Below are 25505 nucleotides of genomic sequence, written 5' to 3' on the forward strand. Positions count from 1 at the left end.
TTTCAAGGCAACTTATTTCAAGGCAAAATTTTTAAATTTTGAATCAAACTCTTAAGTTTAAAAAAGTTTTGCCAAACCAGTAAATAATTTACTTTTTTCTATAGATGAACTTGAATCTTTGAAGTTAAGCTGTGAAGCCAATTTGTCATTATGTGGACATTTGAAAATTAATTGAAAATGCTAAAATATTAATATTAATTATTTATTAATATTAATATTAATATCACTCACTTTGACTTCAACAATTTTTGACATAATATAAAATATATATAATATATAATTTTTGGCATTTCTAAACCTCAAAGATTAAAGTTTATTTAAAGGAGAAAAGTAAATTATCTCAACAAAACATTATTAGTTGTTAAAACTTTTTAAGTTGGGGTCAAAACTCAAAAGTCTATTGCAGTAAGTTGCCTTGAAATTTTGAATTTTCTCCATTTTTTTTTTTACAGCAGAGGACATTTTAGCTTACTTCATAAATGAGACAAAATAAGAGCATTTAGGCAGAATTAACAGGCTCTCATGTTTTCCTCTAATCAGTTAAACAATACACATATTTTAAATGCTTTGTAAAAGCTGTACCGCGGTTACGACCCAGTCTTCAGGAATGACTGGTCTGCATCGTCATCATCATCATCATGAGACACTCACACACATTTGGGTATGACTGAGAACACTACGTGTGTGAATGTGAAAGTTTATATTTGATATTGGGTCAAATAAATAGTAGTTTGACTAAATTTAACTAAATATAAACAACACCCTGGAGCAGTAAGCAGAAGACACAGGGAGCAGAGCTGGGGGCTTTACTGCGGCAAAAGAGATTAGCTGAGGGGGGGAGGGTCCTGCGTGAGAACAGCCCACACCATCTAAATGACCCGCTGAATGATCTGCCACAGGGATCAGTGAGGGGACGCCTGCTGTCACAGCGCCTGTCCAGCAGGAGAGGAAGACAAACAGTTAAGTTAAGTCTCAGTGAGTCCAGCACACAACAAATAAACTGGTGGCAATATAATACAGAGGTCACTTATCTGTTCAAGCTGATAAACACACCTCAGCACCACACTGTGTACCGGCCCAGATAAAAACTATGACGAGCAAATACACATTAAAAAACACAGTTGAGCAAATAGAGGAACACAAACAGGAGGAAATCTAAAAATATAGACGTGAAAGTAAATAAAAAATCATACACAAAACAATGAAACACAGGAAGTACAAACAGGAATAAATATTCCCAAACAACAAAATAAAAAGAAAACTAGTATAGAACTGAACCAGCTTCGCACAGCCACGACACTGTCGGACATTTGTCTTTGGAAATATCACAGGTGAAGAAGGTCACACAGTAACGGTGCAGCACAGCTCTGCTGCCATCAACCAAACTGCTTTCAGCATCAAAAGACGTCTACTTTGAAAAAGTAGTTTGAGGTAACTTTAAGTTCTTTGTCGTCATGCTGGATGCTCTGTGGGGCTTTGGGCTTTGCCTCTTTTGACTGATCCATAAAGAAATCCAAAATTTGCTTTTGTGCTTGACCCACGAAAGCTTTTGCAAGATTCAATATTTCAATCTACACCATGAGCTTTTTCTAATCCTGTCCTTAAACCTGTACCCAGTACATGACCACAGCAACAGCCACATTATAAAATATAATAAGTTCATACAAGGTGCACAATAAAGAAACAATGTGCACAAACATGGTTTGAATCATGGGGGAGCTAAGGGGAGCTCAGCTGCCCTGAAGAGGACGTGGGCTCCTCTCAAAGTCTACTCTGGGACATTTTGGGGAAACTTTAAAACATGATGTTCCAGAAATAAATCAGTAACAGTAAAAATGAACTGTGTGTTGTGTGTTTGTTTGCTCATAACATTAGAATTTCTGAACATTTATCCTCACTAATTAACACAATGCTGTGTGCGCTGTTTGTTGTGTGTGCCACCGGGGCAGCAGCACTGAGGAGGAACCGAGGTTCTGACATGGAGCGGAGGAGACTGAAGAACAGGCAGACAAAATGTCACCTGCTTCAGTTCCTGCTTGCTTTTCATGATTGTAAATAAAACTTTTGCCCCTAAACCCATTTCCCCCAGATTATTATTTTAGTTTATAGTTTTAAAACTAGAATGTTTTTCACGGTAACCCTGAAATTGACCCCGCTGCTCTCACTTCCATGTATGCACATGACATGCTTTAGTGGTGGTGCACATCTTGACAGGGTTTCACAAATCAAGCGTTCTCTGCTCGACACGAGCCCTGTTTGCAACAAGTGTGTGGTCACGTCTTTCTAAATCTAAATGTTATTTTAGTTGAAACTGAAATAAAGAAAATCATCAGAACAAAACAACATAACCAAACAAAAAAAATAAATGAAACATTTTTACTTTTGTTTTTTTATTTGTAGTTGTGAACATATGACCATATTTATTTTATAGTGTAGCTGTGAATATGCAGGTATTCTACCGTCCAACAGGGGGTGCTGCAGCACCTTCAGCGCCTCTACTGTCCATGGTCCTGTGTGATAAACCCTTTGCAGTGACAGACAGACTGTCTGAATGGTGGGTCATGGTTTGTTACCAGAGAACTTGTGGCCAAACAAACACTCAAGATGAAAATATCATCCAAATAGCAGATTACACCATCTGTACACCCTGGGGCCAGTATTTTAAAACATTTAATCTAGTCCAGATATTATAATCCCTTCAGTTGTCATGCCAGATATAACTGATCTTGCAGAATTTGTGCTGGTTTTTCAAAGAATTTTCAGATTGGATCGTTCTGATCCAGACCCCACAAAATCAAGATTATGCAATCTAGATCTGCAGATAGCACTCCGTCTGTTGTGAAAACATTGAGAAGAAGTGCAAATCACTTTGCATATTATTCATATTCACATCCAGTTTAACTACTGCTGTATTTACTAATAAATGCATTATTATTATTATCATTATTACTGTTCATCTGGTTGCAGTCCTGACAGGTCAGGGTCTGTTTGGGGCTGTAAATGATCACTACTTCCATCTCTGTGAGGAATTTTGCATTGTTCAGAGATATTATGAAGCACAATGATATTGCATGCTCGCTGTAGATTTACCGATACGTTGTTCAGACATTTAAAGCACCTTTTCATCTCTCCATTGAAGTGTTCAATTGTTCTTCTAGTTCTTCCAAGAATGATTCAATATGTTCCATGTGTCCTACATGTCTCTACATCAACCTCGAATCAATGCTGAGTCCACTCTTCCAGTGGGATTAAGATGATTCTGATTTTTAGCATCAAAACTATCCAAGTCCTGTCAAGTTTTGTAAAACTGGGATCACATAAAATGCCTCCATACTGCTCAGCTGGTGTAATGTAAGTCTCCTAAAGCCCCTAAATGCAAAGTTGGTAAATGTTACTGTATTTACACCATGTTTTTAGCCTGAATCTTCACTGTAGATCCTGAGCTGGTAGCTACGTTCACTCTGATTATGCCAGACGAGCAGTATGGTAAATGTTTTCTTGTTCTGTTTTGTTTTTTCCATTTGAAAACTGGTCACCATTCACTTCCATTGCTTGGGAGATTCTGCAACATTGTTTTCCTGTGAAACTCTAACAGTGTTTTGAGTCTAACAAAACAAACCAGACCTCATTTGGCATGAGGGTGAGTAGATAATGAATGAATTTTCATTTTGGGCGAACTATCACTTTAATGATGGCAGACCTTTGCAAATCTTTGCTGGTTGCATCTGGCAGTGGTGGTGGCATTGCAGTGCTTCAACATCTGTTGCCTGGTAGAAATCTGTACTCTTCTAAGTGCACACTGCTAGTTTGTAAATGAACCCCTCTCAATTTCCACACAACTTTCAGAACAAGAGTCCTCACCCTCAGTCTCCATAGGAAATAATTCAGCCTCTCTGATATTACCTGGACTTTTTAGTCTTTTTTTGGCCTTGAACAACTGCTGTGCGTTCTGTTTGTCTTTCTCTCTATCTTTAGTTTGGGCTACACGCAGCAGGACGTGGAGTTCTGCACTTTTAACCAGGGGTTAAAAGGATTATTCAAGGGTTTATGATCTACATGGAGCAAGAAAAAAGAAGTTGTTTCTTGTAACTTTCTCCATGTAAATCACAAACCCTTGAATATAACACCACTCACTAAGAAAGGCAGAGAAGCGTTTACTGTTATCTGGAAAAACCACAGCTTCCCCGCTTCCTTGCGTTTGTTCTCAGGTCAGTCTTGACCAAGTGAAAATGGCGGCGACGTCGGCGTAACGCAGCAACAAGCCAAAGCGGTCAATGCGGCGTCTACGTATATGTGTATGGGTACTGGGAGAGACATGACGCAGCCTATTCCGACGTCAGTCGTAAATATCACCTGTGGGTGCATTCAGGGTCGAACTTGTCAAAAACACTGCCTATGTACAAATATTTCGATTCTCAAGAAGCGTTAATGGTTTATATTTGACAGTAGGAATCTTACGCAAAAAGACGCATCACTGCACAAAAGTATAAGAAATAAAAGTTATGGTTGGTTTAGCATTTGTTAGCATTCTAGTAAACAAAATGGTTGCATAAAAAAACAACTATGAACTTTAATTAAAGTAACTTATATTAACAATTAACTTTGCAGTTGTGTACTGGGTACATTGTGTGCTTCTTATAGGACAGTTTCCCCTTTCCAGCCACAATTATGTGTCGCTTTGTTGCGGCGTTCATAACTGATTCTATTATTTCCGATGGCACCTGAAAGGGTCATGAGATGTCTAACCTTAGCTAATCGCCTCCAACGGAAACCAGCTGAGAGAAAGGGTAGAGAAGACAAGATGGCGGAGTGAGTGGGCTGCGCTTTGTATAGACGGCTGCGACCCTCGAAGTTTGTCGAAAACGCTCTTAAAGGACTGAAAAGATTGGAAAAGCAACAACATCATCGGAAGTGTAACTCCAACGGCAGTTTCTGCCCCTCAGCACCGAGGAGGTCCGGACACTTTTTCCGACAGCGTTAGCTTGGTGCTAACGTTAGCCAGCGCTACATATCACTAGCTGCTACTTCGAGGTAGCTGGGTGGTTGCTGAAGGCCGTAAGCTTTTTCGGATTTAGTTTTGGATGTAGCCTGTACTTCGACGCTGACACGGCATTCCGTGAGGAGGTTTTATTTGAACGAAGATCCATTGTAGCCGGTAGCCTATGTATATACGCCTGGACAAATCTTTTTTCCAACTTGCATGTTACGTTAGTGGTCGATAATATTGTTTGGAGTAACGTTAACAGCTAGTCCATAATTCCCCCTCATCAACACCAACTGGACATACAGGACTGCGGGCTGCCACACACAGTTTCTTAAAGAGAATCAGGTGGAGATTGTCATTTGGTGGACATTATGGCGAGCAGCAGTGGCTCCAAAGCCGAATTCATAGTCGGTGGAAAATACAAGCTTGTCAGAAAAATCGGATCGGGATCTTTCGGTGACATATATCTGGCCATCAACATCACAAATGGAGAGGTAATTTTATTGCACCTATCAATTCATTTCGTCTTGGTTCTTGTTGGAAAGTTGGTAGCCAAGTCAAAAAGTATTTGATGCAGATTGTAACATGACTTTGTAAGCTAACTTAGCCAGTCTGACGTTACAGCTACCAAGCTGTTGAGTTGGTTCAAGCTGCTACATGATGTATTAGTTCTTAATATTCGGTTTATGTCGTGTGCCCAGGTATTTGTCGCTACTGTAACTGACGCAGTAATATCAGAGCTGTAGATATAAATATTTGCTTTTGTGTGGGTCAATTTCAGGAGGTAGCTGTAAAATTGGAATCACAGAAAGCCAGACATCCTCAGTTGTTATACGAAAGCAAGCTCTACAAAATCCTACAAGGCGGAGTTGGGATTCCACACATCAGGTAAGATCATTTATTTTTAACATGGTGCTGTTGTTACATATAGTAGAGCGACTGATTGTTGTTATTTGACATTTTATCGTTTGTCCATGTTAGTGTGGTGGCTGTATGTTGAAAAACACAACTAATGTGGAAGTGGCAGTAGGCCTGCTAATCAGCCTAACGTTACTTCATGTATTCTAGTAACGATGAATTGTACGCAAAGGCTCATAAATCCCGGCCTGTTTTCACTTTACATATTAAGTTGTTCCCCATCGGGCCTTGTTAGGTAACCAATTGTGTACTTTTATCGGAAATAACAGCTGTCAGGGGCGAAGAGAAGCAGCTATGTGGTTGGAAATGGCCGCTCCTCTTTTGTTGTGTAGAGCTCCCAACATGTCCTCCTCTACCCTGATAGAAAATGGCGGCGGAGCACAGAAGCGAAAACAACAATCCAAGTCTCACGATAGAAGCGTGTTTTCACCGCTTGATTTCAACCCTTATGTGGCTTCTGCCTACCCCTGTTATTGGTCACACATTATGTTTTCGTCTTCAAGTAACTGTTAAGAGTGGGGTATAGCCCAACAGAGCAAATGGTAAAGTTGGAGAGATACAAGCTGTGCCCCAGTTACACACTATATGTTACGACTATAGAATATACAGTGTACCAGTATTCATGTATGTTGATTTGCCTTTATGTTATTAATATTATGAGATGGTCTCTAAAGTTGACTTGTTACTGCTGACACATTCAGAGTCTTTGAAATGTATTCATTTGTTTATTGGTTGATGGAGATGGAAGTAAGACTGTAATACTGGCCATTAGATGTATGAAAGTGGAAGTACAATAACCATATTGATATGTTCATGTGCACACTGACAGGGACATGGTATACTGAAGTTTGATAAGCAATGAGAAGTCATTTGTAGAGAGAGTGAGTTTATTTAGCATAATAGTTTATATTTATTGCATGATAATGGATGTAGGATTGTTTGAAATACCCATGTTTTGAGTGATTGTGATACAGCAATGGCTGTACTGACTGTGTGTGTCTTTTCCTATTAATAATTTTCACACATCGACCAAAGTGGTGGAGTAATTATATTTGGTCTGCCAGTCCTGCTAAAAAAAAATAGTTTTAATGTTATTTTCATTCTCTTGAGTGCTACACATAGTTAAAACCTTTGAAATTCATTACCGTTTAACTACTTGTATTAAGGTGAAAGGTGATCAGTGTTTTAATTATAAAATAGAGCTGGTGTTACTCAGCATGGTTCACTTTTTGTGTGATTAATTGCCTCAGTTTTATTTTACTTGTTCTGCGGAATCGATACAATACATTTGTTTATTTGTTCCCTTTATATTTTTATTTCCATTTTAGGGAAAGCTGAGAACTGGCATGACATATGGGTCAACATTAACACTTAAAAAGAGTGAGATGGGTAATTTTGGACCCTGTTGCACTTCTCATCATAAGGAAATATTCATGTTATTTAATGACTTTTGTCTCACTTACTAAATGTCAGGCTCATCCTTATCTATTTGCTCTCTTGTTCTTAATTTAGCTGAGCGATAGAAACTCTGGAAACTTGTACTTTGCATTCCTCTCTGTGTACTTACTGCAAACGCCCAATTAAAACCTGACCTCAGCCTGTTTAGCAAGTGTATAGGCATTCAACAGTCTCATACAGTTATTCTCTGTCTGATGTCCTGAAATGGTTTAAATGCGAGAAGAGTAGTAGTGTAGTGCTGCACGTCATGCCGTGATTTGTAGAAATGTTTATCTCCTGAGTCACTCTGAGGGACTGTATGAATTGTCTGCAATGTACTAGTTAAAATGGTTTGTCTTGATTCTTCCCATACTTAATTCAGTCTACCTGCTCTGCGATACAGATGGTGTGTTTGAGGCACCAACCTGTTTTTTAAGCATATTTATCGAATGCAAAAAGCTGCTTCGGTTTTGCCACTTTTATCCAAACCTTGAGTGAGGCTCTAAGATGACGAAAATGCCTGTGACAAAAATGTAGAGAAATACACGTAAATACATGTGACTCGATAACTACTGCACCTTTTGTGGTTAATCACCACATTCTATGGCTTTCATAAACCAAGTTTAACTGTTTTTGACCTTTCTAATCACAGGAGATTAGGGTTTTTGATGTTTAACAGGAAGAAATGTTGAAATTTCTTTACACTTCGACATTTAATCCTGATATAGATACCACTTTATAGACCATTCTCTTGTTATAGAAATAATTAATCTAATCACCTGTCAGTGGTGACATTTTCAGGAACCTTAGCTTCTTTTAGAATAAACTATCTACCTATTTACATGGTAAAATGGCTGGCAAAGACAGAAAATACCAACATTTGGCTGGTGTTGATTTTCCTGCCCTGTTCTATATCTGGCTGACAGTGCTTACATGCACGGCCATATTCAGTATACAGTACAGCTGGCACATGGCTGAATGAAGACAATGACAGCGGAGCCACTAAGGCATGGTGACTTGGTTGAAATCTGAACTCACACACGTTCTTTACAATTTGCAGACTGCTTTGTAAAGTAACTGCTGTCATGGATATAAGAACATGGGTTGGATGCCAGTTGTGCATTTTTATGAACACCTCATGGCACTTGGTAGAGTCCAAGTGCTAGCAACTTCAACGACTTTAGAGACACCAGGAAGTGAATTGTAACATTGAATTATGAAACTAGTGCCAATAAAACTAGTGGGACACATAAATGAGATTAGCGTCACTTGACAATGAATGTGTACTGCTGTTGTTTTTATTATACTGGAGAGAAAATGGCGACTTTTTATTCCTGACAAGTAGCCAAATTACTTCTCATAGGACACATGGTTGTTTTGGTCCACTTTTTTTGCAGGTTTTTAAGCAAAGCTTTTCCACCTGTAATGCAAGCAGCCACTGTTCATTGAAACTTTGTACTGGCAGTACTGGCTTCATGTTGCAGCAAAGTCTTGTCAGAGCCTGTCCAACCTGCTGATCCTGCTGCCCCTCCTCCACTCCTACTACAACCTGACTTACCTTTTATACAGACACCACCTTTCATAGTTTGGCTTTTCCTCATTCTTGCTGTGTTATTTTCCCACTAACTCGCCCTATTGGTTAAGGTTAAGAAAGTGCGCTCAGTGGTAAAATGTAATGAAGCTAAAAGAAGTATGGTTCGTAATATAGTGTAAAAAAAACCTTTAAAACCATGTTTGGCTAATTGTCTAAGTATGGTTGTGTTTTCTATTCCCCACACATCCCCAGCCTTGGATATTTTAGATTTAAGATATTTGTCATTGTTTGAATAAGGAGAGGGTCCTTGGCTTTTCCTGGTTTGGGTCATGATGGCAGCAGGCAAAGCAAGGTAGTTCAGATGTCCCTCTCGCCTGCAATGCTACTACTAGTACTACTTCCCTTGGGTCACCTGCAAGTAGTATGTGTCTGGAAAATCTCCAAGTGGAGGGACCCAGGAGATGTCCTAAGCAGATGCCAAAACAAAATCTGTATTTTCTCTATTTATCTTTAGCCAATTGGAAGACTACCATATGATGTATGTTAACCCAGTGGTTCCCAAATGGTGTTGCCAAGGCATACGGGTGTGCTGTGAGGCAAGTCCAGGTTTGCCTTGGGATTTTGTGACAACTATGCATTATTACGTCAATATACAACGTAGGCTTGCAAATTGCAAGTACTTTCTTTGAACAGTCATAAATGATCAGTTAATCAAGTAATAATTATTAAAAAACAAAAATTTTACCAATGAATTTCAAATGCATTTTTCTCAACCTCAAAGCTTTATTTCCACAGCAACATATTGCACAATCTGAAATACAAGATCATGTGGAGTGCATGCATTACAATAATCTGTTATGTCAGATCTTGACAATACATCAACTCTATTTTACTTTATTGGCCAAATTCTTAATGACCTATTAAACGATCATTAATTAATCATTATCACCCTAAATACCACTATACAGAAAATTATATATTTATCATTTACTGTAGCAGTACTTTGTTTGCATTCATTTTTGAATATGGAGGCAAATTCTTTTCCCTGAGAAAAAAAAGCCTGTAACATTCTCTAAAAGCAAAGCCTAGTATTCGCTGTTTGTACAGTTGCTGGATGGTGGGAATTATTGATGTGTGGCACATCAAAGGCCCATATTGGCTAAGGCCTAATTTTTTTCTCACCCACACTGATTGGCTAGTCAGCTTCTCATTGCCTCCATTCTGCAATATAGATATACAATATACATCTTTCCTCTAAAATAATGCTGTAAATTCTCAGATAATATGACAATACATATGATGCATTGCCCTGTAGATTAAACCATCCATTAGTAGGACTGGGTGATGTACAAAATCAAATATCACAACATCTGATTAAATACCTCAGATGTATTGCAACATTATTGTAGGGATGACTATTGGTATATCAGTAATGGGGATTTAATAACTAATTGGTTAAAGCCAACTGATATAACAGCTAGAACAGTCTGGAGAATTCAGAAAATTACATGCTGTAATGTAGCCTTTGTAACAACACATACGCCCTATTGTGATATATTGATATCCAAAATGTAAGACAATATCAAGTTTCATATCAGAATATTGATACACTATTATATGCCCAGCCTTAGTCCCACCCTGAAAATACACCTCGTTTTCATAATGGCTGTTTGCAACAAATTCAGTTGTAGACTGTAATACTGTAATATCCAACAATAGCAGACATTCACAAGAAAAAAATGTATTTAAAAGGGAGGTTACTGGATCCCATTTCAGTTTTACTGCGTATAAATATGAAACAACCCAATATTCAAATTATCTGTTAATAACATCTATTGAAATACCAAGACCATTGGGTCTGCACAACACACATGAAGTACTACTTCTAAAGTAAAATGGTTCTATTTGTCATCTTGTTTGGGGATGTGATTTCGGAAAGTTGGAATTTGCTAAATTTGTTGAGTCATTTGCAACTCATGTTGGTGCAGCTCTTTGTTTTGCTTTGAGGCTTGCTGATATCCCTTTGGTTTCCCTGCCTCTCAGCTGAAGTATTTCCACATAGAGCTAAATCTCTGCAGCAGCTACCAGCAAGCTAGTTTACAGTCTGTGAAACAGCATAGTGAGTGTGAGGAGGTGGGGCTGGTGCTCACTGATGGGAAGTGATGTGTGTGTATACAGTTGCTCATTGTCAAGACAAAGGAAGTATGGCAGCTTATCTGATATGGATAAAATCAATAGGCATAGGTGCTGGTATACATTTTTTTAGTATCTTACGTAGAGATTGAACAAAATGGGTTTTTCAGTGGCCAATGCCAATATTTTGTGTGACCAAGTATAATGTTGATATCAAAACAAAGAAAAATCATGTATAATTCCAGTAGTCCATACACATTACACTCTAATATAATTGGTAGTCTTAGCCAGTAACATGTTCTCGATAGACGTTTTATTTATGAATGAAATAGAAAAATACTAGGGATGCACAATGACTATCAAGGTCGACACATTACTGGCCGATAATGGGAATTTTTTTTTGTTGCAGTAATGAAATAATAGCCAATAAATATATACCAGGTATCAGAGAAAAGGAAGGAGATATCAGAGATCAAGGGAAAATGTTAAGTTGAAGTACTCACTTCTCTGACCGTGGATGTTTATAAGTGTAAAATTGAGCAATATGTTAATGGAGCCTTGCAGACTGTGAGACAGGCAGCCACTTAAGACAGTGTGTCATTTTTGTTTTCTAGATAAGGGGCTTAACTTTATATTGACAGACAACTGACAGTAATAAACAGCTGAACAGCTTACAGTGTAGGACCCATCAACACTTGTTATTATCAATTTATGATGTTGCAGGCATCCTACTGAGCTCTTCCAGCCTGCAGAGTCTGGAGAGGAGGCAGGAGGGGAAACCACTCGCTTCCACCTTAGATTGTATATTAAATAGGATTTCAACCCATTTAATATGTTGCATACGACTCCAACTATTTGGACTGCTGTGCTGATTTTTGCTTGCACAGTTGCTATATATTGCTCCTTAAAGCTTTTTTCATCCACTTAACTAGCAAAAATATCTGAGCTTTTCTTACCCTGAGGTGTGCAGATTCTATTAGCTTATTTTTTAAATAGAGAAATATGAAATTATTGGTTATCTTATCAGAATCAGCCATGAGAAGCAGGTAATAATCGATATCAGTTGAATAAAAATCCATATTGTGCATCATAGAATTTAAGGGATAGCGTGGTACAGTATGTCAGAAGCGACATCATTCAACTGCATTATTCAATACAGTGTAACATAATGTATATTTAACATTAACCTGTTACTCTTTTGTTAGATTTGCTGTTATTTAGGATGGAGAAACTTATTAACATTTAGTAAAGATCATGGTGAATGAGGTCATTTAGGCAAATGTTTACAGCAGAGTAAGAATACAGGGCTCCAAACTAACTTTTTCAGCCCCTTCCCAGAATGCACATGGGGGAACGTTAACATCGTTCTACAGCAGTCACACTGATGAGGCTGCACAGAGATGTGCCTGCACACAGTTTTTTTGATCGGGCTTGTGAGGTCAGGCACCGGCCAATGCTGATTATCTGAAAACACCTGATATCTGGCCTGATTAGTCAGTCATCATTATTTTCAGTATCAATAGAGATTTCCATCAGTGCATGCTCTAATCCATCTACTCTTTCAAACACTTTGTCACCTGTTCCACCAGAGACTTGTTTTATTGTAAGGCAAACAACAGCTGTGTCCCAAGCACCATTACCTTTGGGGCAGTCTGATCACAATGTAGTGTGCTTGACCACAACATAAAGCTGCACTGGTTCCTTGAAGGCCTGTTCAGGGCTCAACAATAATGACTGCCTGCTTGCCTTGGACAACTACAATGCCACTTGGGCGAAGTAAATATGCCAACTCATGTCTCTGACTGGGCAAGTGTTGAAAAAGTATTCCATTATTTTGTTAACTGATAAATCTTTAAGGTAATTTTTCATGTAAAATGTAAAAAAAAACTGTTTTCAGAGTCACAAATATATAAGGTTCCTGCTTTTCTTCATTAGTAATCACGTTAAACTAAATATCTCTGTGTTAGACTAACAAGAAAAGACATTTACAGTGTCCATCCTAGTTTTTCAGATGTTTTATAGATATTGCAGTCCTAGATTAAACATGAAAAATAACTTAATGGGCCATCTACAGTGTTGTTGTAAGATTTGGTCTAACTCAAGTGGCTCTGGAACACATCTTTAGCTGTGGTGTGGCCAAGTAAATATTGACTTTGGCCATGTACGTTTCTGACCGGCAAAAGCATTGAACCACGCTGTTACAAGAAAATATATGTGAGACTTGTCTCATGATACCTTGCAAGCTGGAGGGATGTTTTAAATGCAGGGGACAGCTCACCCCAAAATCAAAAATACAGACTATTCGTCTGGCCTGTAGTGCTATGATTTCTTTCCTAAAATCACAAACTGGTTACTCAAGATAACTATAAAGACATCACTTTTCCAGTATTTGGGAAATATCAGACAAGAGTTTTCTTGGTCCTGAGAAGCTGCAGACTTAATTAACTGATACACTGTAAGGTATACTGAACATTTGCTGACAACTTACTGCTAACCTTTTCCTTCGCTCTGAGGAGCTATGCTACTCTTACAAGAGGAAGTCAAAAGTTAAAAAAAAAAAAAGAGGCTGTAATTATTTTTACCATCATAGCCCCAGCACTCATATCAGTGAGTGGCAAAGAGGCATGATGATAAGCAGTGGGGAATAACTTTTGGGTGCTGGGGGCAGTGGTGTGTGTTTTTCATGACACTGTTAGATGCCACAGCTGCCTCTTGAGCTTGGGACGCTCTGTCCTGAGGTCTTGGTAAGAGAGCCTTAGGTTTTGCATATGTTTGGACAGGTTTTGCCCACTGCAGCCTAAAAGGACCAGTGTGCAGGATTTAGTGATCTAGCATTGCAGGTTGCAACCAGCTGATCACCGTCCCCTTCAAACCTGTACAAGAATTGTGGCTGCAAAAACATGAAAGAGCCTTCCTAGATCCAGTGTTTTGTTTGTGTGTTCTGGGCTACTGTAGAAACATGGTGGTGCAATATGTCGGACACATTGGAAGAACACCTGCTCTTTTTTCATATTGAGTAAAGAGGCTATTCTAAGGGTAGAAGAAACACAAGTCTTATTTTAAGGTGATCATACATTAATGCAAACATTATGAATGGTATTGAATTATATTCCATTACTGCCATATTCTGCCACTGGATTGGTAGGCACTTGAAAACCATTTAGATACAGCTGGTAGTTCTCTTCATATCATGTTTTTAGATTTTTCAAGTACATTTAATATAGTACAGCCCTAACTCCTGGCCTTTCAAAACTGGTTAACTCTAACCTCCATAGCTCCACAATAGCTTGGATTGTAGATTTTTTTTTTTTTATCTCCAGACCTCAGCATGGCAGACAGAAGAACAAAGTTTCTGAGGTTTTTAGTAAAACAGCAGCTAGTATTTTTAGTGATGAAGAGGGTGTGCTGTCATGCTGATTTGATCATGTTCAAAATATGTAGTTGACCAATAAAATTGTTTGGTCAGAACCATCTATTGTATAATATCCTATTATGGACTTTTATGCGTCTGTTCATAATCTTTCAAGAAAGAATAGCAATATATCTAAAATTGCACCCCTAATGTCTTTATTATGTTGTTTACTCTAATCCATCTGACTTTTTTGTCTTTTTCCATTGTGCACAGGTGGCCAAATTAGGTTCCCCTTTGGTTATAAGTCATCTGTCTATGTATGTTTTGATAAAACCATATGTTGACAACACAGATCCCTTAAAAATGCCCCTACCCTTTCATATGGCAGCTGAGTAGTGTCAAATCTGAGTTCACTGTGTGAGGTCACTTCAGACAATGTGCTTTGATTGATTCAGACTGATCACAGACCAAACTTCATATTATCACTATTCTGTCACCAGGTGGTATGGCCAAGAGAAGGACTACAATGTCCTAGTCATGGACTTGCTTGGACCCAGTCTGGAGGATCTGTTCAACTTCTGCTCTCGCCGCTTCACCATGAAGACTGTCCTTATGCTGGCAGACCAGGTAACACTTTAGATATTATGCTTGCAATATCAATGTTTTAATCCCTTCATAGCTTCAAGAAATTTTACCCGGGTGTACCATATTGTGACTGTATTTTTGTGAAGTAACTCAACTAGACTGTATGACTCCGTACTGTAATGCTCCTTTACTATAGGCGGAGTTGATGATTATATAAATGCTGTTGGGGCTCTGTTTCAGTCTTGAGAGGCTGTAGCCTTCATTCCCTTACAAATTGAAACTTCGAGTGCACATTTACAGCACCATCTCTGTACATTTACTGCCAGACCAACAACTTCACGGATAAGCTTTTGCTCCACTCAGGGTACATTCACCGTCACTCTCTGCCACCACAGACAGTAATTAGTCTGACAGTCGCTCTCTCTCACACTCGCTAAAATTACACACTACAAAATGCTACTCTGAACAATCAGTAGTCTGCAGTGTTTGCTGGCTATCCTATATCATTGGGACTAAACCCAATATAGTCTCATACAGGGGCAGAGCCATTTTCTGTTCATTATACGTCTCTGGCATAAATTCACTGTTTCCTTAAATTCTTCAAGGTATAAGTTTCCTGTTGTTTTGTAATTGTAACGCTTTTATTGTGAAGCAGCACAAACAGGAAATGTTTTCATTTGGGGATTCATCAGCAGTAATTTAACCTGACCTTGACACAGTTAAAAGCAAATATGAAATGATAAAATGATGCAAATACCTGAAAATACAAACAGCAACACGGGAGAAAAACAAAATTTCAAAATATAAAGATTCTGTTAGAAGCTACAAAACTACTGAGAGTTGAACATAAAGAGACGTCTTTCTCTCTGCTCTCTTGCACACACATGTGCTGAGTATCACAACACTCGCTTGAGGGTTGTCACGGGTTGGCCACGATCAGCAAGACGTCACTGCAGCCCGCTTGGAGGCAGGTCAGGCTCACTTTAGTCTCAATCCAGAGTAGGTCCGTCTCAGGCACGGCTCAGCAGTAATGGAAATGCAACTCAGCACTGTTTGGCTCGACGTGGCCAAAAGTGCCAGTGGAAAAGCCCCACATGTTGCTCTGCTCAGCTGTGCTGCTGTGGAGAGACTGACCCCTGGTGCCGTGCTCTCCGCACTACAGTGCAGGATCTCCATATCAGATCAGTGGAAAGACAAGCGTCTGTATTCATGACGGAATTGAAAATCTTACTGTCAAGATTTCTTAATATCCTGGTATACAGTAATACATTTATACCGCCCAAGCCTATTAGACACCCGCCACTATGTAATCTTCTGAAGCGGTGAATGTGCCTGAGAATATGGTTAAATACAGGTACTTGGGTGGTGCTGCCTCTAAGCAAGAATCCCCTGGTTCCAACCTGCAAGCTTTAGTCTGTGTGGCGTGAGCATGATACCTGCTTGGGTTTTCTCTGGCTACTTCTGTTCTCTCCTACAGTCCAAAGAGATGCAGGTCTGGTAAAAAGGCTTTTTTTTTGTATCTGATATTTTCACTTTTCATAGCAGGAAAGCACAGGGCTTTGTTGACAATGGTTATGGGCATGCTGATTCATTGGCTTGGCTTACTGACATATTTTAATTCATGTTGTTGATTAAACCTGTTTTTCCTGCTATAATACATCAAAGGGCCGTCTGTGAAGAAGGTCTGTTGATGAATTGATGACTCTAAATTGCCCATGTGTCTAAATGTTGGTATGAACTCATTTGTTTGATGTTTCTCCACATCACTGGACAAGATAAGCTATTTGTTGGCAAGTTAAATTAATGGAATCACGTTCATTAAAATGGAAATGTATTGCAGTGTGTCATAGAGATTTGGGAGGATAACGTTGTAAAATGTTTACCCATGCTCTTCTTTTCATCTTCAGATGATCAGCAGAATTGAATATGTACACACAAAGAACTTCATCCACAGAGATATCAAACCAGACAACTTTCTCATGGGCATCGGCCGTCACTGTAATAAGGTAAGACCAGTCCAGGTCCTGTAAATACTGTAAGTATGCATTATTTAAGGTCTTTGTAGAGCTGTTGGAAGACAGCCGTATGTCATGGTAACCATGCTTAGACCACAGTCCTGATCCATAGCTGATCTACCAATGTAGCTGTAGAGAAGGTGATCTCTTCATGGTCATGTCCTATCTGAATGTACTTAAAAATATATATTTTCATGGCTATGACTTGACTCATCGTCACTGCTGTTTCAGAAAAACTTGGAATTGGCATTTGGTCCATGGCATGTTATTGTAAGCCTGCAAATGGTACCAAATGCAGTACCTTTGTTACTTCTTTGGCTGACAGCAACCTGCCTGGTCAATTTTTCACAGTAGAATGATAGTACAAAAGCATAATAATTTAACCTGTGTCACTCAACTGTAGGGTTTATTGTAAAACCAAAATCAGCATTATCAATGTCTCCATTATGTATCAATTTAGATAGATAAAAAACTTTTTTTGTAGCTTGTTTCCAGTAATGCTAATTGCTAGAATTCAAACAAGATCAAAAAATAACTCCCCTTATTGACATCAATAATGTAATTAACCATGGCCAATAAAATAAGTTGAGAAGAAGTTGAGATTTCAAAACATGATGATAAAGATTTTTCACAGTTCCACGGTCTTTTCAACTCCCTGCATCTCAGAAAAAGAGTAGTAAGGTGACAGAGTTGCAACCTGATTTGTCCTTCTCTCTACCTTATGAAAACTGATCCATGCTTTGCAGATAGAACCTAGTAATGAAATGAGTTTGAGGATGGAACATTTGGTTCTCTAAACTTAAAATAGACTTCAAGTTTTGTAACCTGCCCAACCAAATAACTAATTTTTGATAAAAAATATCAGAAGGTCACAATGTATTAACAAAGGAGATTCATCATTGAGATGACAACAACCCCTTCATTATTAAATAAATACACTGTAGGCAGCAACATAATACACATCACAGTCACTGGACTAGGAGTCAGAGTAACTGATGTTGTGATAACAGTATTTCCACCATGATAATGACAGTATCACAGTGCAAGAAATTTTGTGATTTGCAATATACTCTGATTTTTGAATAGGCACGGAACAATCAGATACTTCTTTTGTTTGAACTACATGTTTTCACAGAATATTGAAAAATAATGTAAAATATAAACTATCATCTTAGTCTATTTTAACATGCAGCTGTGAAAGGGTCAATATGCCTGTAGTGAAAGAGTGTTGCCTTTGTTGTCTTCTAGCATCTCAAATATATAAACTCTGTGACCTAATGTTACGATGTAATACTCAGAGTAGGGGTGTCATGGGGTGGGTATACATGGTCAGTGTGTTATCCATACACCTGATTGTCATAGGACAGACACAAAAGGCTTTTTTAATCCAAAGTGTAAATACAAAGACAGCAGTTCCTAGTGTCGGTTATTTTTTGTTTTGCCCCTGTTAGTTTTTTTTTTTAATGTTCAAAGAGGCACTTTATTTCAACGAGGTAAATGTTTTTGCGTAATTTGAGTGACCTGACCCTTTATGCCAGTCCACGCTCATGCTGATCAATGCAAGAAGTTTTAAACATCCAAGTGTTTTTAAAATTGTTTCCCAAAGGTCCAGTACCTACTAAAAGGCCAAACCAAAGTGAAAAAGATAAAATCTAGCAAAATAACAAGGCTGATGTAATTCGCCAGAGTTTTAATACAGCGCGTTGTACAGTACAGGTTTTGTTATTTACAAACTTTTTTTTAAGGAAGTAGGAATCACAGAAATGATGAAATTAAGGCCCTTCTTATTTGAACAAAATTTCCATGAGTTATATTGTTCCCAGTTCATTTATAATGATAGTTGTTGCACCAGATTCTTCCTGAAGAACTGATTCTGCATGCTGGACAATGATGCTACTTTTCTAGCCACCCACACAACAAAAACATTCAATTGAAATTTGAAAATATTCAAATATGCAATTTTGTCATTTTTGATTTTGTCAATTGATGTCATTTGTTTGCGTATGGTCAGAGGTGTGTATAATCATGTTGCCTGAAATTAAAATGGAATATTCTGTGCCCATTATTTTGAGCCCTTGCAGACAGGCAACGTTTGGTTAAGTTAAAGCATGGGATGTGTCTTACCAACTTCCAAAGGAATGTACACTCTGCTGCACAACATGTGCACAATTACAACCCAACTTTCATTGCCATTTCCTGCTTACATTTGATGTGACAGCCTTGCTACAGCCAGCATTCAAACCCTGACACTACAGTCTAACTCTCTGTTTGTTACAGACATGTTCATTTTTGTCTAGAGGGGTTCTGGTTAATATGGAGTATTTCAATATAATGGAGTTGTTTTAACTGAATTGGTTTAGGATTAATGAATTCCATAATCACTGGAAAGCATCTTAGATAAATAATGAATTTGACAGAAGTGTCATTTTATAGCTACATAGCAGAATATATTACTTGTTTTTACTTTTCTTTTAAACATACTACTACATTCAAGTCATAATTCTTGGTCTTAGACTACTGAGTAGGTGTTGTCAGTAGGTGGTGTCAGGGCCCTCAGTGAGTTTTTTCACTGTGTACCTATGTCTGCTCAGATTTAAATGGGAACATAATTCTAGGCATCATGTCACAGATGTCCCTGACATACTATGTTAGGTTGTGTTTTATCTCTCAGGAAGATCAGTCTCATTGAATAAGAAACCTTTGCGACAGAATTTTCGCTCATATTTATTCATGACTTTGCCAGCTGACATTATTTGTGTATCGCTGTAGTAAGCAAACAGAACAAGCGTCAAACAGTTACATGACAATTTTTAGCTGCTGCGGGCCGTGGCACTTTGGATGGCATTAGGTCCGTCTGTGCATGTTGTAGAAATCGAAATATGATGTCTTTTGTTGCAAAACATTTTGCTTGTGTGAGCATTGTGCCAGTACTAAATGAAGGTATGAGGGAGCTGAGCTGTGTACTAGGTATGGTGTGGCTGTATATGAAGCAAATGTAGATGATATTGTTTGAGGAAACCAGAACATGACTCTGAAGCATGTCATTGAGTGTGTTGATTTGCATGGAGTGCTGAGCAGGGATGAGCACAAAGAACTGTACAGTTCAGTCAAAGTTTAAAATACGTTGCCTCCATGCTGACAACAGCCATTTTTGGGTTTTCTGTCCGTCCTGTTCTTGTGAATGCAGTATCTCAGGAATGCCTGGAGGGAATTTCATTGCATCTTGCAGAAACATTCCATAAGACTCAAGGATGAACTGATTGGAATTTGGTAGTAAGAGGTCACTGTGACCTCGCAAAACACATTCTGACTATAACTCTAGAATTCATATGTTAATTATGAGAAAATTTAACACAAATCTTTAATAGGATAAAATTATGAAGTAATGACTTTTTATATCCAGAAGATCACCGGTCAACTTCACTGTGACATAATGTTCTGCAAAAACACTCGTTATTTTTTCCAGAAGGGCAGATTGTGACCGTACTTCACAGGTGATTGGCCTTGGTGACACCTGACACTGTGGTAATTGTACAGATCTTCAGTGCTGCTGGGTGATGATGTGTGTAGAGCATCCACATTTTAGAATTTTGAAGCTTCTTTGCTGCGTCATCCCTATTTGAAGCGTTGTCTACAGTCATAGGTACAGGTTTGCTTTCTATCAGATTCATCTTTATTGGCAAGGCATGTAAACATACAAGGAGCCAGACTCTTTTTAGACATACATAAGAACAAACAACAACAACCGTAGAACCTCAGCTTGGATTAGAACAACTCTCATTAATGGGCAGAATGGAAAAAACCTCAGGAGCGACATAGTAGTACCTCCCTACCAGGACTCACAGACATGCAATAGATGTCACATGTGCACAGTTGACCAATGTCATGATATATTCACAATGACAAAATAATTTCTACATATAATGAAAGGATTCCAAAGGAATGGCAGGTGTTACCAAACAGACTGGAGTCTCTCAACCTCTACTCCACCATTGAAACCTGGAAGAGGACATATATGAGTCTGGACAGACAGGGACATAAACTGCAACTTGACTGGTTTGTGGAGGAATACAGCTGTGAGGCAGTAATTCTAGTTTTTCTTATACTGCTGTCTCCGTGGTAATTTTCTCACAGTGCCTTAAATGCAAATAGGAGATTCAGTGTAAGATTTATAGGGATCTATTGACAGAATACAGCAGAAATGGAATACAATATTCCTAAGTATGTTTTCATTAGTTTATAATTAATTGAAAATAATTGAATTCAGCACACAAACGCTAATGATAATATATCATGATATATTCCTTTTTATTAAAATTTCAATAGTAATGCCTCTCAGGGGAAAAACACCGGTACAGCAACTGCATGGCATCTATTAATGTTCTCTTGACTGTATTACTAGGATGTATTTCACATTACAGAGGTATTTTAAAGATTATTTAATGGACAAAATTGGAATAATAAAAATTACAGTAATACAAAAGTATATCAGGTATTCCCACCCCTTTTAACCATTGTCGTCCGACATGATTGCAGATCATTGTCTGACTTTTCAAACTAGAACCATTTCCATGTAACATAGCACCAGTCTTTTCACTGACTCCTCCTCAAATTTTGTTTGCACTGTTGCAAATTATTACAGATAATCTTATCTAATAATCTTATCTGTTAAAATTAGTTTGCCACATAAAAATCTAGTAATGCTCTGCGTTGTCATTTCTTTTAATTTATCATCACGCTGCAACTCCTCCACATGTACATACATGCTAGCTTGACTGTGCAGCGCTTCGTTTCAAAGCAAAGCAGCATGGGCTCTCAGGTTTTCCAGATAGTTAGCTAGCACAGACTGTTGATAACGAACCCCAGGACATATTTAGGACAACTTTTTGTCATCGAAACATTCTTAGTTTGTATCATGTACACAGGCCTCTGGCTCCGGTTAAGCTAGAGCTGCGTGTGGCTTGGGGCTCAGCTGGTCTTACATGCTTGCTTTGCAAAACCAATCTCAATATATTAGTCAATGTTTCAGATTTGAGGGGGCTCAGTTATATTGTTAACTTCGCTGAGTTGTAAACATATTAAATATTGTTCTAGGGTCTAGCCCCAGATGAGTGCTAGGACCTACGTTTTTGAGATTGGCCAGAAAAGGACAAATGCAGAGCACAAGCTTGTCTTTGTAGAGATACTTTGTCTTTGAGGTGGGACTGATGTTGTTCAGTTACTATTGCTCCATAGCTTATGATGTAGCTTGTGCAATTATGCAAGTACTTGTAGTAATCGTTTTTGCTTCAGTACATAAATGTGTACTGTGTACTTTTCAGATTTGTTTGTTTTATAAAATGCTAATAGGCTCTGCAATAAACAAGCACATAATTTCAAAGCTAACTGTATGTGTGGAGCTGTTGTTCGTAATAAAATGCCAAATGAGGGAGAACAGTTCGAGTGTAGCTCTAGGCTTCAGAGGTTATCCTAATGTGATATAAATGGTTGCTAGTGTAGGATAACACAATTATGCAATTTATAGCTGGTTTAATACCTGCTTTTCTTCAGTACTAACCCCACTCTAGTACATTTTAACCCATTATTTGTCTTTGTTTAGTTGGGTATGATTTATGTTTTTAATATAGAAGAAACAGACTAGAGTCTGTTAGTGGTGGCCTGTGAACAACCTGGTTAAAATTTCAAAAGAAATTCACTCTTAAGTGGTCTGTTAAAGCTTTCTTTGTTGGTAGATATTTTGAATGCAGTCAGTTTTGCTTGCGGATGATGGTCAACCATGGGCTCTTCACCATCAGCTGCCCAAATCCCCCTCCCCTCTCCCCCATGTCTTCTCTGAGCCATGGTGTTGCCTGTCTGCACTGGCCTTTTTTGTCACTGTCAGACATGATATTGAAGTTTAAACATCCCCACGTCTCCAGAGACACTTTTGGCTTCTTGTTGTACAGGGTTGATCTTTCCACGGTTGTCCTGACAGAAGAAAATCACGGTCATGTGGTTTCTTCTAGACTGATGGCCAGAATGATCACATCTGTACCACAAAGATTTAAAGTGGAATTTTTTGCCTGTGTAGGTCCAGCCTTGGATGTACAAAAAGTAGTGCCTATCCTAGCCATATAGGACACTATTAGTTGTATCAAAGGGAGCAAACCATGTGGGTGCAACCAGAAGTGCTTGTTGTACTCATGCTAACTGTGACTAAAGGTGGATAGAGGCTGTGTGATTTTGACCCCTGCCCCTCTACTGTCTGCCCTAGTGTTTAGACTCGTCAGTGGGGAAGAGGAAAAGAAGCTTGGCTGTTAGCTCTTCTCAGGACCCATCTTTCTCAGGATTAAACCAGGTGTGACCTTTACCACAACACCAGCTGCCTCACAACAGCAGTTGTCGCTTTGCAATCATACCAATCTACACTGGTTAAAAAGTGAATCAGACCACCAGAACCCATCTTTCACTCATAATTTCCAGTATATGTACTTCTCCACCCAGTGTGCACGTTAATACAGTGGGTGAGGAAAGCAAACTTTCCATCGGTGTTAACTATGGAGTAGCTATTATCACCATTTGTTGCAACGAGGGCTCCCAGTCCCTCCTAATTGTGGCTCAAATGGCTTCTTACCTACATTAAATGCTAGTTCCCGTCTCTTTAATCTGATGTTTGGCTTGAGAGTAGTGAAAGCAATTATCCAAGTGGAATGTATATCATCATCATTATCATTTTATAGTAATTCATGTTCAGCCAAACTCAAACCTCTCTGGGCTAAAGCAGTGTTGAGCAAGCAGTCATACTGATAAATACAAAAATAGTATGTGAAAAGGACAAAAGGCTATCTAATGATGGGAATGTTACTGAACAACATAATCATAAGATGGACGATGTGTCCAGCTTATGATTGATCTTCAAATTTAAATGATTTTTTAAGTTGGTCTGTCACAGCCAAGCTACCACTTTGATTAAAGTGCCAATTTAGCAGCTTAGAAAAAGAAGCTTAGCTACGCAAAAGTCTGAGTAAACTGTCAGCACCTTATTTTTCAAAACTTAAATTTCTTTGTCCGGCTCAGCTTACCCTAAAGTACGGTCTAATTTTCCGTGAGTGTTAGGGCATCACATTCATTTAGCATTAACCTACAGGGCTTTCACCAGCAGTTGATTAGCAGTAATCATCACAACATCCACGCCTTATGTTTTTGAAATTATAGTGATTGTTGTGCGACAAACCTAACCACAATATTTTCTTCCTGAATGCTCCTGTTCATAGTCCAATTTAAATATCACAAACTTAACCAGGAATCTGCCGCTCACATTGGCTGCTTCTGCTGTCCAGACATGTGTTAATTTAGGTTCTTTCTTGATTTAACTGAATTTGTTTGTCTGTTCAGTATTAACTGGATTTTCTGTTGTAACATTTGCTTTCATTTCAATTTGGTGTGGTGAATTTGAGTTGGTGAAGTTATGCAAATAGAAGTACCTATCAGCAAAACTGTAAATATATCTTGTCAAGCCTAAATTACATAAAATAGAAAGTTTAACTCCATTCAGGGCTTGAAACTAACCACAAGTGTACATTTAAAAGACGGATAGATATAAATTTCCCTGATGCAGCTTCCATAATAACTTGTTAGTATTGTAAGATATTGGAGTGGCTAGTATGGTGATTTACTTAAGGTGTAAAATCTCAGTAACACAGCCTATTCACACCTGTAGTTTTTCTGAATTTACCAGAATTTTAAGACACAGTATCTCTAAACTGCTCCAGATTGTCTGGTATGGTCACAGTTGGTCGTAGCATGTTATAATCTGTTTGGACAAGGAATTTCCATATATTGTGCAAAGTGACAGTATATATTTTTGTAACTGTAGTGCATAGTTTGTGGAAGAGGGATTTTTCAGTTTCTGTTTCACTTCTGGTTGTGTTCCCTTTGACAGGACCTGTTTGGGTTGTAAATCAGTTTTTGTCTTGAAGGTTGGCCTTTATAGCTTTCTGCTTCAGTGTAGGATGTCCGATCAATATTTATTATGTTGTTCTTAAACTTGGAAGCAACAGAAGACAACAGGAAAAACCAGGACGGAGTTGTAGCACATCAAGAGTTTTTTTGCATGCAGTTTCTTTGTGCAGATTTCTGTGTCTGCTGGCACCACAAGGGCTCTTGAGGCCATACATTAGACCCTTATTTGTGCACAGTAATGTAGTGGCGGTTCTAGAGCAATTTTACTGTATTGTACTGAGATGGTGGTGTGTGTGTGTGTGTTACCATGATTGGTATATGTTTCAGTAACACAATGTGTTTCTGTAACTTAAAGTTTCAGTGATGGGGGAGCACATGGGTGCTAGTCTGCTTTGGCCTCAACATAGGCATAATCTTTAAAACAATTACTGATCATCATTGAATAAAAATGTATTATATCAACTTATTAACCTGTGGCACCTCACTATTGTACTATCAGTGTTAATTCACTTAAAAATAATGCCATTTTCAGTGATAAAATTTATGACGTTTCTTTATGGGGATCCTATCCAAGTAATATGAAGGTTAATATGTCTGTGAGGAAAA

General features: G+C 38.4%; 1 protein-coding gene across 3 annotated transcripts in view; it reads left to right on the forward strand.

The window, feature by feature from the left end:
- Window positions 1–4762: 4762 nt before the first annotated feature.
- Window positions 4763–25505, forward strand: part of csnk1a1 (casein kinase 1, alpha 1) — a 35376-nt gene continuing 14633 nt past the window's right edge. For 2 of the 3 annotated variants that reach the window (XM_084718560.1, XM_084718561.1), the window contains exons 1-5: window positions 4763–5478; window positions 5766–5872; window positions 14859–14985; window positions 16851–16949; window positions 23212–23295. In XM_084718560.1, the coding sequence (XP_084574686.1) occupies window positions 5356–5478; window positions 5766–5872; window positions 14859–14985; window positions 16851–16949; window positions 23212–23295 (540 nt within the window). In that variant the 5' untranslated portion in view covers window positions 4763–5355. The remainder of the gene's footprint in view (window positions 5479–5765; window positions 5873–14858; window positions 14986–16850; window positions 16950–23211; window positions 23296–25505) is intronic. The other variant, XM_084718562.1, reaches the window with a different exon arrangement.

Source organism: Lutjanus erythropterus, chromosome 5 (genome assembly GCF_056507025.1).
Source record: "Lutjanus erythropterus isolate fLutEry1 chromosome 5, fLutEry1.hap2, whole genome shotgun sequence".
Classification (NCBI taxonomy): domain Eukaryota; kingdom Metazoa; phylum Chordata; class Actinopteri; order Lutjaniformes; family Lutjanidae; genus Lutjanus; species Lutjanus erythropterus.